The sequence below is a fragment of the Tasmannia lanceolata genome, unplaced genomic scaffold (genome assembly GCF_043159265.1).
Source record: "Tasmannia lanceolata isolate RefF3 unplaced genomic scaffold, GAP_Taslan_0.1 ptg000013l, whole genome shotgun sequence".
Classification (NCBI taxonomy): Eukaryota; Viridiplantae; Streptophyta; class Magnoliopsida; order Canellales; family Winteraceae; genus Tasmannia; species Tasmannia lanceolata.
Genome location: NW_027518690.1, coordinates 10,055,259 through 10,070,287, shown reverse-complemented (window position 1 = coordinate 10,070,287; position 15,029 = coordinate 10,055,259). Strand labels below are relative to the sequence as shown.

The window sequence follows — 15,029 nt, the reverse complement described above, 5'->3', positions numbered from 1 at the left end:
CTTAAAACATTTGTTGATGTGATTGCGCTTTTGAAATGCTTTCTGGTGTTAGTTCTAGAGGTTGTTCTATTCGAAGAAGTTTTTCATTTGTTGATATTAATTGCCATCAATTTGCTAATTACACATTCTAGGGGGCTTTAATGGGGTATTGACCGACTGACCGTATTGTTAAGAGAACAATTTGAGTATATAAATGTTTAGGAATTTCCCTGAAACTTATAAAACTCGATTTGGTGTAAGATTAGAAATGGGATTAGGAATTCTTGGTAATGTCATGCTAGCTTCTTCAGAGAAGATTCAACAAAAGTACTTGACCTTCTTGAATAAAAAGCGGAGCTCAAATTCCATTGAACAATTACTGCTTAACACATTTTGTTTGATAGCTTCAAAACTCAAGCTTTGATATTTTTTTTTGAATGGATTTTTTTGACACAACGAGTGAGTTCAGTCAAATATGTAGCCCAATATCAGATGTGTATTTGTTTCGAAGGTGATCAAAGGAACTCAAGCTTTGATATTCAAGTACAATTTCTTTCCTTTTGATAATCCAGATACGTAGGACCAATATTAGATGTGTATTGGTTTTGAAGGAGATCAAAAGACATTTTGAATGTGTTTCTTAGTTATGTCGACTCTGGCATACAGAAGGAAAAGTTGTGAAGTAAGCCAAGCTATCAGCTGGGCCATGAGGTCATCATTTATGCAGGACTCAAGCCAAGTTGTCCAAAACAAGTTTTTCTGCATACAGAAGGAGAAGAAGCACCTTCAAGCTCTTAGCCAGGTCATCACTTTATAAAGTGAGTGAATCATTGATGGGGATCTTTGACCTTTTTTTTTTAATAAAACAAGTGAGTTCACACCGAGCCAGGAATACCAGCTACCTTTATTGTGAGCATCTTACGTCAATGCTTTGGTCTTGAACAATTTACCACGGGGTCATGAATGATAAAAAGGTCTTCCAACTTGACTTGCCAAAGATGCTTCAATACCCCATAGGCTCACACTTGTCCCAACTAGGACCGTCAAAGTTCAAATTAATCATTAATGACTTCATGCGGTGGCAAGACAGGACAAGCTCTAGAATGGTATTGTAGAAGCTATGGAGAATCATTATTTTAACAGAAAATATCGTAGAAAAAGGAAAGGATAGAAACTGACTCTTAATACGTGCTGACTAAAGTAGACGGCCTATTAATAGTTTGATTTTCATTTTGGGTTTAAAGCGTGTTTTGGGTAGGGTTATTTCTAATAGTTGTGGTATGTATGAGTCTTAGATTAGATGTCTCTCATCATGTTTTTAATAATGCTGGAAAATTGAAACTTTTATGAAGATTATTATTCACAATACTTCTTGTGCTTCTATAGGCGTTTCCAATCATGTCAAGAATGTTATGTTTCATTTATGAGGATGCTAGAGTTTTGTTGCTCCTTTCATAGCACTACCATGTTCACCTCAGTGGAGGGTTTGGAATGAAGTAATACTCTAACCCACTATTTAAAAAGTCCCCGAGTCAATCATCATATCGCTCAAGTTGACTCCATTTTACCTTGGACGAGTTCTCTTTCAAATCCGAGTTTTTCTCTTTTACCCTTTTTTGCAAGGGCTCCTGTGAGTCTAGCATTCCTCTCTCTCTCTCTCTCTCTCTCAAAAAATAAAAAAAAAAAAAAAAAAAAAAAAATAAATAAAAAAAAAAATAAAAATATATATATATATATATATATATATATATATATATATATATATATATATATATATATATATGGGGATTTGCTAGAATCCATCGCCCAACGCTTTTTAGAACACTGGAATTCATGTTCGATTCGCAGGTCGAAATGCATCGATACGGATTTGAAACATGGGGCGAAGAATTCATGCATCATAGTGGGTGTCCCATGGGGCCTCTAGCTCCAAAAGTGATACCCTACAAAATATGAGTACTTTTCTTTTTGATTCTTGCACTATTTTGTGAGAGCGCGGCTTTTTTTGAGTGAGATCGTGGCTGCTGTTTCTTTAGTCCTTGGGTTCTCTCAATTGCGTGATATGAGTGAACCCCATTGATCCATGGGCTCGACTCTTTTTTATTGACCTATATGGGTTTGTTTAATTTGAGAGCTATCTTCTTGAAGCTTTAATTTTCACGACCTTAAGCACTGCAGTTCTTGTGACATTCTTTGTTGACTATAGTTATATTTCATAGTTGTTTTTTTTTGAAATGGAATATTTCATAGTTGTTGCTCTCCAAATTGAAGTCACATATAGTTGCTTCCTGGACTTATCACTGGTTATAGTGTGTAGTTGTTTGAAATTGTCAAGCATCATTAGGTTTACTCAGGAGATGGTATTAAATTGTCAAGCAGCATTAGGTTTACTCAGGAGATGGTATAAAATTGTCAAGCACCATTAGGTTTACCCAGGAGATGGTATCTTAACAATGGAGGAAGCGGTTTGGGTTGTTATTTATGTCTCTCTCTCTCTCTGTACATTTTTTCTGGAACTTTTAGAATGGTTATCATTATATCCCTCTATATGTTATCCTTTAAGTTTCTTATAAATTAATTTTGAGCTATTTTGATGCTTCTTTGCAGTCCAAACGAAACAAAAAAGCCTCGAACATTGAGCAAATTAAATGACTCTAGTGCATGGGAGAGGAGAAGGATAAAAGGGAAGATTGCTATTCAAAAAATGGTTGTTGACTTGATGGAGCTGTACTTACATAGGCTAAAACAAAAAAGGCCTCCATACCCAAAAAGTCCTATTATGGATGAATTTGTTGCTCAATTTCCCTATGAGCCCACTCCAGATCAAAAACAGGTGCAATTGTTTAACCAAGTGCTTCTTTGCACCTCTTTGTGTTTGTCCTATTTTCTCTGTTGTATTTCATGAAGATGAACTACTAGGATTTTGCTTTTGAAGAGTCTAGAAGGTTAGTTGTTTTATTTTATATTTAACGCAAATTTTTAATGTATTCAATTCCATCACTTGTAATTGAATACAAGTAAGGTTGCTCCAACGGTAATTTTTTTATTTTATATTTAAAGAGTCGCAGCCTTGGCGCAACGGTAAGGTTGCTCCATTGTGACCTAGTGGTCACGGGTTCGAGTCACGGAAACAGCCTCTCTGCAAAAGCAGGGGTAAGGCTGCGCACATCCAGCCCTCCCCAGACCCCGCAATGGCGGGAGCCTCGTGCACTGGGCCGCCCATTCAATTCCATCACTTGTTGACCGAGTGATGGAATAATGACATGATTTTTGCATGGCCATAATTTTTCTTATGGGCACTATCTCTTTTATCATAGCATGCACTGTCCTTGTAGTGTACAACCTTACATGTTTTGTACCATAATTAACTCCACGGATAATGTTAAAACAACAATGAAAAAATGGTGGCTTAGCTTACATATTGGTTTTGATTAGGTTCTTTCTTCTCTTTTATCTCTAACCAGGTTAGCAATGCTTGCACTTCAGGGTAACATTGCTTAGTTATTGTGTCTTTTTTTCTTAAATTTCCATCATTTTTTGAGCAATGAACAGTCTACATAGAAGCCCGAAGGTAAACGAAGAGCCCGAGAAGGTCTCCAAATACAAGCAAAGAGACACAAAAGCAAAGAGGCAAGACAAAATCAAGAAAAAGTAACAATAAAAGGAAAAACAAGACCTCAACCTCGCGGAGAGAGGATGACAAAGAAAGTAATATGATCTCTGCCTAAACCTTCCCTCACCAACTGATTTGCTTCACTGTTCGAGGACCTCCAAACATGTCTAACAACAATCTCAACTGTGCCGAGCAAATAAAAATCTCCTCTAATCATGGTTTTAAATTTGGTCCGAAATCCGAAATTTCAGATTTCAGTTGGAACCAAAACCGAAATTTAGCGAAATTTCAAATTTCGTGAAATCCCAAATTTCAGCCAAAGTTTCAGTTTCGGCCAAGGGCGAAACTGAAATTTAAATCCATCCCTCTAATTAATCAGCGAATCTACAGGGATGTCTCTGTTTATCATTAAGCCACCTAATGACATTGACTGTGTTTCCCTCAACGATGACATGGACTACATGGTCCAATGGCTCCTGACGAATCGACGAGAAGCATGGAGAAGTGCAAGAACCTCCTCTTCATTTGAGTCCCTAAAACCAATCGGTCCCCAAAACGCCCATTGTCACTCTGTCCTTAGATCTAAGGAGACCATCATTACTAGACAGGTTCGGATTATTAATACTAGAACATTCAAAATTGAGCTTCAAGAATATGGAGGAAGGAGGGTCTCAATGTGACAGAGGTCTCTTAGAAAAGGAATGACTCAACCGGATCCCGTCTCAAGATCTATAAAAAGGAAGAGGCAGGATAGCTTTAGAAAGATGGGAGGCACAAAGCCGAAAAACCACTTCAGCAAAAAATTTATCTTTGAATGAAGAAGACACTCTTAGAAAGCCTTCACTCTGGAAGGGGCAACCAAACTCCAAGCATCCTAGCCCCAGATTTAGGATATCAGTCCAACAAAGCTATTGAAAAAAGACTTTACCACATTTCCCAAATTATTACCTTTCCAAATCCTTCTATCAAACCCATGCCTTTTTATATAACCAACTCTAACCCAGTGAACAATGTCATTCTATTCGCTTCCCATCGAACATGTTTCTTCTGAATCTCACATTGCAAACAACTTGCCCATTTACTCTGCTAAAGGAGTCCTCAACGTTCACCTCTTCGATCAAAACCAACAAGAACAAATATGGAAAGTCAGATTTGAGGTTTTAGCGCCCTGGAATGCCAAAATTTTATTTGGGGCCACTTGTCTATATGAATTTAGGCAAATTCTACACACACACACACAAAATCATATATATATATATATATAATGAGAGAATGCCCATGGGATCTTATAAAATTAGAATGTTCAGAATTCTTTTCTTGGTGCAAACGTCTCCTGAAAACCGATGTGAAAAGCATGATATTTTCTTAAAACCCAAGATAAATGAAAGATTCTTCATCTTATCTCTGAAAAATGCAACTGATTTCTGACAAGACTGAGCAGCGAAAGACAGAGATCAAGCTTTACCAGAATGTGCAAATAGAGTCTTGAACCATTAGACGGGGACCTACATTAAATTCACACATCCATTGAAGCTTAACACGGTCACTATGAATTCTGATCTCAAGAGCAAAATGAGGTTTGATCTCGAATCATACCTCAACATGGAGAAGTGGCACCATTTAACGTAATTCTGTCCTGAACTTCCAGAATTGACCTCCCAACCAGGCTATGAAATTTCTGATATCTATGAAATTTGTGCCCAAAATCATAGTCTACTTTGGTTGCTAATGCATAGGCCACATTAAAACAGTTACTTGAGAACTTATCTTCATGAACATTTGCATCCCTGACAGCCAACATATTAGCAAAAACAGGCAATTTCATTCCGACTCCCCCCTCCCTCTCCAAAGTTATTCCTCTAAAGGTATGCACAAGCTCTGCTCGTGTTGAATGAAGCTATTCCACATTAAGGCTTGACTAAGACACTGAAGATCAGATCGGCTGGGATGGGGGGAACTGAGCTCCATCACCACCATGGATAAGTTTCTCTGCTATGGAGTCTACTACGTTGATCTGTCAGGAGTCAATTTCGAAAATAAAAATCTCTCCTATTTGTAGACTTGGGGCAGGTCAGTCATCACTATCTGCTGGTTTGTTTGAAATGTTAAGAAATCTGAGAAGAATTTATTGTGGATTTTGCAATTTATATGCATTCTAGATGATGGCAAATAGTTATAGGGTTGAAAATCATAAGCTCTATCTGCACATAAAAGGGGTTTTCTAGACCGAGGTTGGTTTGAGCCTGGTCTTGGAACAGGGAGGGTTTGGGTCCTTTGGGAAGATCTGGTGTTGGATAACTGAGAATGAGAATTGGCCAATCGAACAAGTTAGCGAATTTCGTGTCGGGGTTGGTGGGTGAGAAAGAATAGGAGAGAGAAAGCAACAAGCCAGCAACGGAGGGAATAAGAGGAATTGATTGAAAAGGACTGGGCATATTAGTCATTTTGTATAAACAATTGTATGTTTTTAAAGCAATGGATCTACATTTCTTTATAGCCAGTTTAAAGTTTGTTGTAGTCTACTAGCTGATGCTATGTATTTTTCTTATGTTATGTATTCCTTACATTAGTTGAGCTGGGCAGGCTTTTATTGATGTTGAGAACGATTTGACCGAGAGGGAAACTCCAATGGACAGATTGATTTGTGGAGATGTTGGGTTTGGAAAAACTGAAGTTGCTCTTCGTGCCATTTTTTGCGTAGTGTCAGCAGGGAAACAAGCTATGGTTCTAGCACCCACTATTGTTCTAGCCAAGCAACACTTTGGTGTCATTTCCGATCGCTTTTCTCAGTATCAAGATATCGAGGTTGGACTTTTGAGCAGGTTTCAGGTATGCTAATGTTCTTATTTTCTGGTAAAAAAGAAGAAAAATAAATTGTGATCTTATTATGACCCTTTTTTCAAAAGATACTCCATTCAAAATAGGATATTTTCTGTTATTTATAAACCATATATTCAAACTTGCACAGGTATAGCATATAAAAAATGTAAACTTTGGTGTAATTCTAAATGTTTTTTCCATGATAGACTAACTCTGTTGTTGTTTGCAGACTAAGGCAGAGAAGGAGGAGTATCTTTCAATGATTAAACACGGACATCTGGACATCATTGTCGGAACTCATGCGCTTCTTGGGAGTCGGGTGGTTTATAGCAATCTTGGCCTTCTTGTTGTTGATGAGGAACAGGTTTGCCTCCTTTTAGTCTCTCTAGTTTTATATGTAATAGATCCTAATCCTCATGGGGTTTTTGGCTCTTAGAAAGACATGAAATGAATTAGAACTTAATAATTTATCATACAGTCTTAGGATAATCAAAGTGTCTTAAACAATAGGGATGGCAATTTCTGTAAATGATTTACTAGGAAAATATTTTAGAAAAGAAGTTTCTATTCCTGAGGTTACAGCACATGCACAAGGTACTCCGTGTTCTTAAGAGTCTCCTTGGAATTCATCCCTTGATTGGAGCCGTAAGGCTATTCATTCCATGCTTGCTGGTGGTTTCCAATGAAATGCCAATAAATTCTATGATGTTGGAGGCTATTGAACATATTTTTTGTTTGCTGATAAATTTAACGCCTTTGGATGTGTAAGCATGCATGTATTTTCACTCGTCTTCTATATAAAGTTGTGAAATTCTATGTTCTATTGCTCGTATGGTAAGCAAGTTTTTCTTTCTATTTTTTTATGTACACTTCCAATATTTTTTTAATCAATCACCTTCACAAAAAATGTCGAAATGCTTAGTTGGACCAAATGTTGTACATATTTCTTTTGACAGAATAATGTCTCATATTTTTAATCTAGGCATTTTTCACGCCCTGAAAAAATGTCCAAATCTGACAAGGGCATTTATACATCCTTTTTTCTGATGGAAAAAGATGCTGTTCTAATCTTGAATCTCATAGTCCACTTGCATGTTCTTAGGCAAATGCGCTTTAACGAGAATGGAATTATGACTATTGACTACCACATAACTATTCTGATCTTTACTATTTTGATTGCCATATCATATTCTATGATGAATGCTTGATTTCCATGAGTTTTGGTTCTTGACCTGACAGAGGTTTGGCGTCAAACAAAAGGAGAAGATAGCTTCATTCAAGACTTCAGTTGATGTTCTCACTCTTTCTGCAACGCCCATACCACGAACCCTTTACTTAGCATTGACTGGATTCCGTGATGCCAGGTATTTATTTTTGTGTGGATTTGAATGTGAAGCTCTGTTATCTTGCTCCACAAGTTTCTTTATCATCGATATCACCGTTCAGTTTATATTTAAATGATTAAGGCCCTGTTCGTTTCAGATTCTGACAACCGATTTTCAGCCCAAAACCTATTGTTGGACTCAAATTTAAATGTAATTTTGAGTCCAATAATATTTTTTGGGCTTACAATCATTTGACATAATCTGAAACAAACAGGGCGTGTGGGAGTGATGGGATTGATCATGTAACGACCCGGATTTTCAGAGAACTCTAAACCCGGACCGTTAACAAAAGACAACAATTTTTTTTACAAATTTGAAAACTCATTTAAAAGCTTACTAAAGAGTATTTGACATAATTACCAAAGACAGAAACAAACTAAGAATTAGACGAATAGCTGCCAAGGTCACACGGCCACACCAATTACTCTATCCTCACTCTTGAACACCCCTTTTTATTCTCGATTTCTTTATTTGCATTTGTCTCAATGTCATCAATTGTAGCAAAACCTGTGGGGGATTTTTGGTGTTAGTTCAAAGAACTATGTAGATTTATTCGGTACCTAAACAAATACAATTAAATAACTCTTGAATTTAAAGGCATACAACTTAATTCCATAGGTGAACATATAACATAATTTATTTCTAAAGAAATCATGAACGGTTTTAGGGGACATGCTATGGCATGAATCAATTTAAACCTACTATTCTAGCAACACAACAACGTTTTACAAGTGAGAAATTTATATTTTGTTATTATCATAATTAATGCATGAGACGACTCACCCAAGACAATCAAGCTCCCTTAGCTTGTTGCCCCGCCCCTAATACGTTCCACTGCCTCCGTCTACAGGTAGTGGGCATGAGGGACTTTTTACGACTTGCTTAATGCCACTCCGCCTCCTGACATCATGGTCTAAGAGGATGCATTTACCGCCAGGGGGGTGCGCTAAACCTAAGGCTGGCTCGGAATTTCATTATTCCTGGACGACTCATACCTCCACCCAATCCACCAAATTATTTTCCCAATGTCTTTGTCTCTTATCAGTTTTGCTGGCATATCATCCATATCCTTTTTTTTTCTTTCCAATATCTTAAAGATATTTTCAGCAATTTTCTTGCTTCCCACATTTTTCTTTTTCCTTTAACAAGGAATCGTAACATTTCATCTTTTGCAAGCAACTGGCATAGCATCATTTTTCAACATTTGCATGCCACTAGTATAATAAAACATGAGAGCACGATGCATGTAAGGAACAATCATCTTAACTACATCATTATCATGCACAATTCTATGTCTACTAAGAATTTCATTGCATGCATATAAATCAATCATTGCTCAAGAGTACAAGTTTAGGTTACCGTCACCTACCTTAGTTATTTGTGATGTGAAAGAGTAAGAAATCCTCTATGTCTGAGTAGGGATTGCTACCGAATCTGAAACACAATCATATACCAAATTCTAAGTTTCCTCAATCCATATTTCCAAGTGACACACACCTAAGGCTTATGTGAGACCATATCCTTTTATTATTCTTAATTATCTTTCTTTATAATTACCTTTGGGTGATATCAATAGTTTAGAGCCTGTTTTTATTGAAAAGATATTGTAACAATTCTTCTTATGTATTCTCGTCCTTAGTCTCATTGAAAACCTTTTTACAACATAAATCACATAACATATGCGGTCTGTTTTTAACTGAAAAACATAATTAGTTGCACGAATTTGTAGCATTAAGGTATTGATTTTTCTTGAAAGGTTCATTACCCTCTCGATAATCAAATCACATAATTGTTTCGCAAATATCTCACTTTGAGTTTCTGAAACTACCAAGCCTAGGGGCTGTTTTCTAAAAACAAAACTCCATCAATAACGCTTTAATTATTTTCTTTGAGGGCTGATTTTTACAATGTTTATCTGTGAGGGCTGTTTTTTTTTTCAAAACCACATAAAGCATTGGAAAAAGTTACACATGTGGGATATTTTATCAAAACAGTTGATATTTCCCATAAGTTTTACACATATGGCTGTTTATCTAAGAATATAGATCTAATATATATATATATATATAAATATATATATATATATATATAAATATATATATATATATATATATATATATAGAGAGAGAGAGAGAGAGAGAGAGAGAGAGAGAGAGAGCATACGTGAGGAATTTCTTGAAAAAAATTAAGGTCTTTGATAGTACTTATCATAAACATATAAATCTAATTTTTTTTACAAGAAAGATATAAAATTGATACTAGTATAAACATGCAAAAAGTCGGCCACTTAGGGCTTTTAGATTCCACACACATGGGCTGGTTTTAAAAAAAAATGATATTATCCTTATTACATATCACTCAATAAATTATTTAAAAGAAAACCATCATCTTTATTATAAAGATCATCTAGGAATTTCAATTCGAAAGGAAAAATTACGTTCGTAACATATATCGTATTCTAGATTTAGATTCGAAAGAAAATAGTTATTTATGTGGTTTATTCGAAAGAAAAGGGATTAAGGTTTCATTTATCTCTATCAATCTTTAAGATCCCTTTTCAGTAGGTTTTAATCTTTAAAAGAAAACAAACCTTAGATCATTAAAATCACAAAAACTTACATGGATCAAAGTGTTTGAAAAGCCCTCAAGGATCTCTTCTTTTTTTGTCTTTCCCTCTTTTCTCACTCTCTCTCTCTACGGTTTGGGTGTGCGTGAGAGGGGAGAACCACATGAAGGGTCTTCTATACATCCTAGCTTTCCTTTTTGTTTAGATTTGTTTCCTAATCAACTACTAATAGTTAGTAAGTTTCCTAGTCTCTATAGGTCTCTTTACTTTTTATCTTACTAGTAAAAATGCACGTGCGTTGCACGTGCTATCCATTTAAATTATCCATTTAAAATTGTACAGACCACATCATAGGTTGATCTAAACCGTCCATGTGATGGAACATAACATCAATAGGTTGTGCCTGTAAAGTCATTTCCATAGGCTGATCCTAGCCCTCTAATCTATAGAGGTTTCCATGATTGTTGTTCCTCTTAAGATGCCCAGAATTCGTAAATATTTTTACAGGTGTCATGCATTCGTAATTTGGCCCGCACATAGTGAATAAGGAAAAGTAGTTTTTTCGTCATCGTTAGGGGTGCAACTTGGGTGTCAACCCGACCCAATTCGGGTTGGGTTGGGTCGGGCTGACCCGATTTGATATGGTACCAATTGTTGACCACCTCAACTCAAGCCGGGTTGTTTTGGATTTTGAGAACCAATAGTTAGTCACCAATAATCAGTTTTTAACTCACAATCGGTTCTCAAAATCCAAACCAAACAGGGACTAACAATTAACAAAGGGAAATATTATCCGCACTACTATATTTTGATTATCATAGTCCTCACTTTATTCAAGTACGGTATGGCCCGCACCATAGGATTATCCAAACCGTCCATTGTGGACTGTGGAGACTATTTCAATGTTGAAAAAGAAAAACACAAATATACAGAACTTCTTCAGATGGAACCCAAATTCGGGTTTCTGGTCGGGTCGGGTTGCCCGACAGCCCAACCAGACCCAACCCGATTTCCAATTGTTGTTGATTTTTCCCAACCCAACCCAACCCAACCCGATTTGCGAAAAAGCTTTACCCGACCCGACCCAAATTCGGGTTGAACCCGACCTGCGTGGGAACATCCAAGCAACAACGACGGTTTGAAATTATATATACTGCTAATGTCCTCACTACCATATTTTATAATGGCACTACTCATCGTATTTTGATGATTGCACTCCTCACTCTATTAAAATGTACGGTATGGCTCGTACCCTATGTTGGTACTGTTCGTATGTAGATTACGATTTTACCCTGAAGTAATTTCTCATAGAGATAGATGTTTGATATCAGCAAAATGGTTAATGGTAAAAGAGTAATGCTGACGTGTAAATCCTAGATAGAAAGAAAAGAAATTTCTTTTGGATGGGCCACTTCCTACATAGGCTGCGCCCCAAAAATAATTTTCATAGGTTGATCCGAACCCTCTGATATATAGAGGGTTATAGGTTGATCTAAACCGTCCATGTGATGAAACACAACATCAATCAGTTGTGCTCGCAAAATCATTTCCATAGATTGATCCTAGCCCTCCAATCGATAGGGGTTTCCATAATTGTTGTTCCTCTTCAAGTGCTCGGAATCCATCAATATTTTGCAAGTGTCCTGTATGAGTAATATAAATTAGTTCTTTCGTCATTGTCATATGTCTTTGCCTCTTCTTGGTAGTTTTTTGCCGTAATTGTCATAGACAGGTACCCGTGTCGGTACTTTTCGTATGTAGATTACGATTTTACCCTCAAATAATTTCTCATAGAGGCAGATGTTAGATATCAGCAAAGGGCTTAGTGGTAAAAGAGTAATGCTGACGTGTGGATCAAAAGTGGGACACAAGCGGAAATAATGGCAAATGACACAAATGCCCTTACATGTGGGATACAATTGGAATTATGGCAGTGGGACACAAGCGGAAATAACGGCAAAGGTAACCCATCATTTTGCCTTTATATATAGTAGTTAGATTACTTAACTGAATTAAAAAGGAAAATACTAAATTTTAATATTGGCACTCCTAAAAATTTGCCTAATAAGACAAAACTCGTAACTATACATAACCCTAATAAAAAAAGGTCATAACTTACTCAAATTACGTCCGAATCGCTAAATCTTAGGTCCGTTGGATAGGTATTCGAAATACTAATCTACCAGGACCATAATCATGTCGAACGAACAAGATTTGATGCCCCAAAAATTGGTTATACTAAAAAAAACGAAAATACGCTGTGATTTTTGGTCTGGGGATCTACGGTCCAGATTTAATTAAGGTTATTAACTTTCTAGGCCCGTGTGGGGCCGGGTCTTTACAGATCACATCATTTTAACGTTCTAATAAATACTGATCAATTGACAACAAATACAAATCATCCATTGATTTCATTGTCAATAGATACCAATCATCCATTGATCTCATCAAATAGAAGTTATCAAAATAACTCTATGTGAATCTTCAATTTTCTTCAATGCCGCCCTTGAAGCTCAAGTGATTGTTCAGTTTTTACTTAAGTATCCACTTTGGCTATTTGTTCCCTAGATGCTGGATATTCATTTGAGAACTTTTATGACCATTTTCTGGATCCAAGGGTAGATTAATGAACAAAAATAAAGTAATAGAATGGTCTGTTGTTAAGGACAAAATCTAATCTTTCTTTTGCTAAACATGGCCAACGACATATCATTTGTATTATTTGTGTGAGTTTTATGTGATAGCTGTCCCAGGTGTTAAATATATCAGACTGATGGCAGTTCGGTTGACACTGACAGATATCTCAATCTCCTTTTTTTTTTACAATATTTTGGAAAACAGTATTACTTCTGATATTTTGAAGAAACACAATTTTTACTCCGAGATTTCTTTAGATTTCTGACATTCTGCGATAATATTGCACTAATAGCACGGTATTTTCACAATATTTTTCATAGAAATTTAGCTGTTATCGTTCTGAATATTCCTTTATTTATTTTATTATTGAAATATAATTTATTTAGTTTCGTTGAGATTTTACCAATAATATCCGAGAAAACTGTCAAATTTTAAAAATCTCCTAAGGAATTCGTCAGACAACAAATTCACAAGAACTTGTCATAAAAAAAAAACAACAAATTCACAAGAACAATATTTGTGAATATGACAACTTTTTCAATTTATTTAAGAAGTTGGAATATAACAATTCCCATGTTATAGATCTGTTTTTCTATTTAGGTTTGTAACAACTTGGCTGCTTTAGCATATTCTGGAGCTGATATAATCCTATTTTGATTGTGCCTATGACAGTTTCGGATGTGTTCTCACGCTTGCGTGATCGTAGGGGCTATGCTAATACTTTCATGTATCGTACAATTGAAATTTTCTTGCTAATGAAAACGCATACATTCAAAATGCTGGGCACAACTATGATTCTATATGTTTAGATTATATTTCTAGTTATTTGAGGCAGAAGGTTGTAAGTCAACTATATGTGTGTGTGCACTCCCTTATTTTATTAATGGTAGTCCTCGCTTCATTTTACCTCTCTATTTAGTTGTAAAACTCTTTTACAATTCCTAAAAACTGTCATCAACCAACTAAAGTGTTGAAGCCATTCAAAAAAAAAAAAAACCAATTAAAGTGTTGAATAAAATGAGAAGTGCCATTGTCAAGACAAGGAAATTCTGATATCCATTATCACGCTGATAATTTAAATGTTTCCCATCATATTTGATTTTCTCTTACATTTTTTAACTGCTGGACTAGCTGGCATGAATCCCATGCCTAGTTTTAAGGGTATCTGTTTGGTGCGAAATCCGTTTACTATTTTCTACAGTGCTTTCTCTGTTGATGGTTTCATACTGTCAAACTTCTCGTTATATGCTTATCTTCAATCGATAGGTTTAATTACATTGAATTGTGAATTCAAATCTCGGGTTCCTATAAAAACTGATCTTTCATGATATAGCGCCTAATTGTAAGGGTGCCAGTTTGCTACAAATCTGTTTACTATTTTCTATAATTATTTCACTGTTGATGGTTTCATACTGTCAAACTTCTTGTTATATACTCATCTTTGCTTGATAGGTTTAATTACATGTTGAATTGTTGAATTGAAATCTCATCATAATATTTCTTTTTCCTTTTTCCAGCTTAATTTCAACACCGCCTCCGGAAAGGGTTCCTATCAAAACCAATCTTTCATCATATTGTGAGGAAAAGGTCTTATCTGCTGTCAAGTTTGAGCTGGATCGTGGAGGCCAAGTTTTCTTTGTTTTGCCTCGTATAAAAGGTTATTATATTTCTCAACATTTGCATGCATATTTATTTGCTTTGCAAGCTTCAAAATTTTTGCTAGGAAGAGTTGCTTTTTATTTTTCTGTTAGTATTGTTTTGAGAGGAATCTATACAATATATAAAGCAATGCGCCCTCCTATTTTTTGTTGCCAAATAAAAAAAGAAATACCTAAGTTCTAAATTCATTGAATGGACCAACTGTCGACCATATAGAATAACTTAAAACTTTTTAACTATTCTAAAAGAACTCTCCTCTCCTACGTTGGATGGATTCGGATTCCCATGTTGGGATCCGACATGGATTCGAGGTGTTGTATTCGGCTAAACGCCCAAAGTAGGATTCGTGGATTCGGTAATTTTTATTAAG

General features: G+C 35.9%; 1 protein-coding gene across 2 annotated transcripts in view; it reads left to right on the top strand.

The window, feature by feature from the left end:
* LOC143889740 (DEAD/DEAH box helicase) overlaps positions 1 to 15,029 on the top strand; it is a 34,409-nt gene that overhangs the window by 854 nt on the left and 18,526 nt on the right. For both annotated transcript variants that reach the window (XM_077394061.1, XM_077394062.1), the window contains exons 2-6: positions 2,587 to 2,812; positions 6,176 to 6,421; positions 6,642 to 6,776; positions 7,652 to 7,776; positions 14,518 to 14,657. In XM_077394061.1, coding sequence (XP_077250176.1) covers positions 2,587 to 2,812; positions 6,176 to 6,421; positions 6,642 to 6,776; positions 7,652 to 7,776; positions 14,518 to 14,657 — 872 coding nt within the window. The remainder of the gene's footprint in view (positions 1 to 2,586; positions 2,813 to 6,175; positions 6,422 to 6,641; positions 6,777 to 7,651; positions 7,777 to 14,517; positions 14,658 to 15,029) is intronic.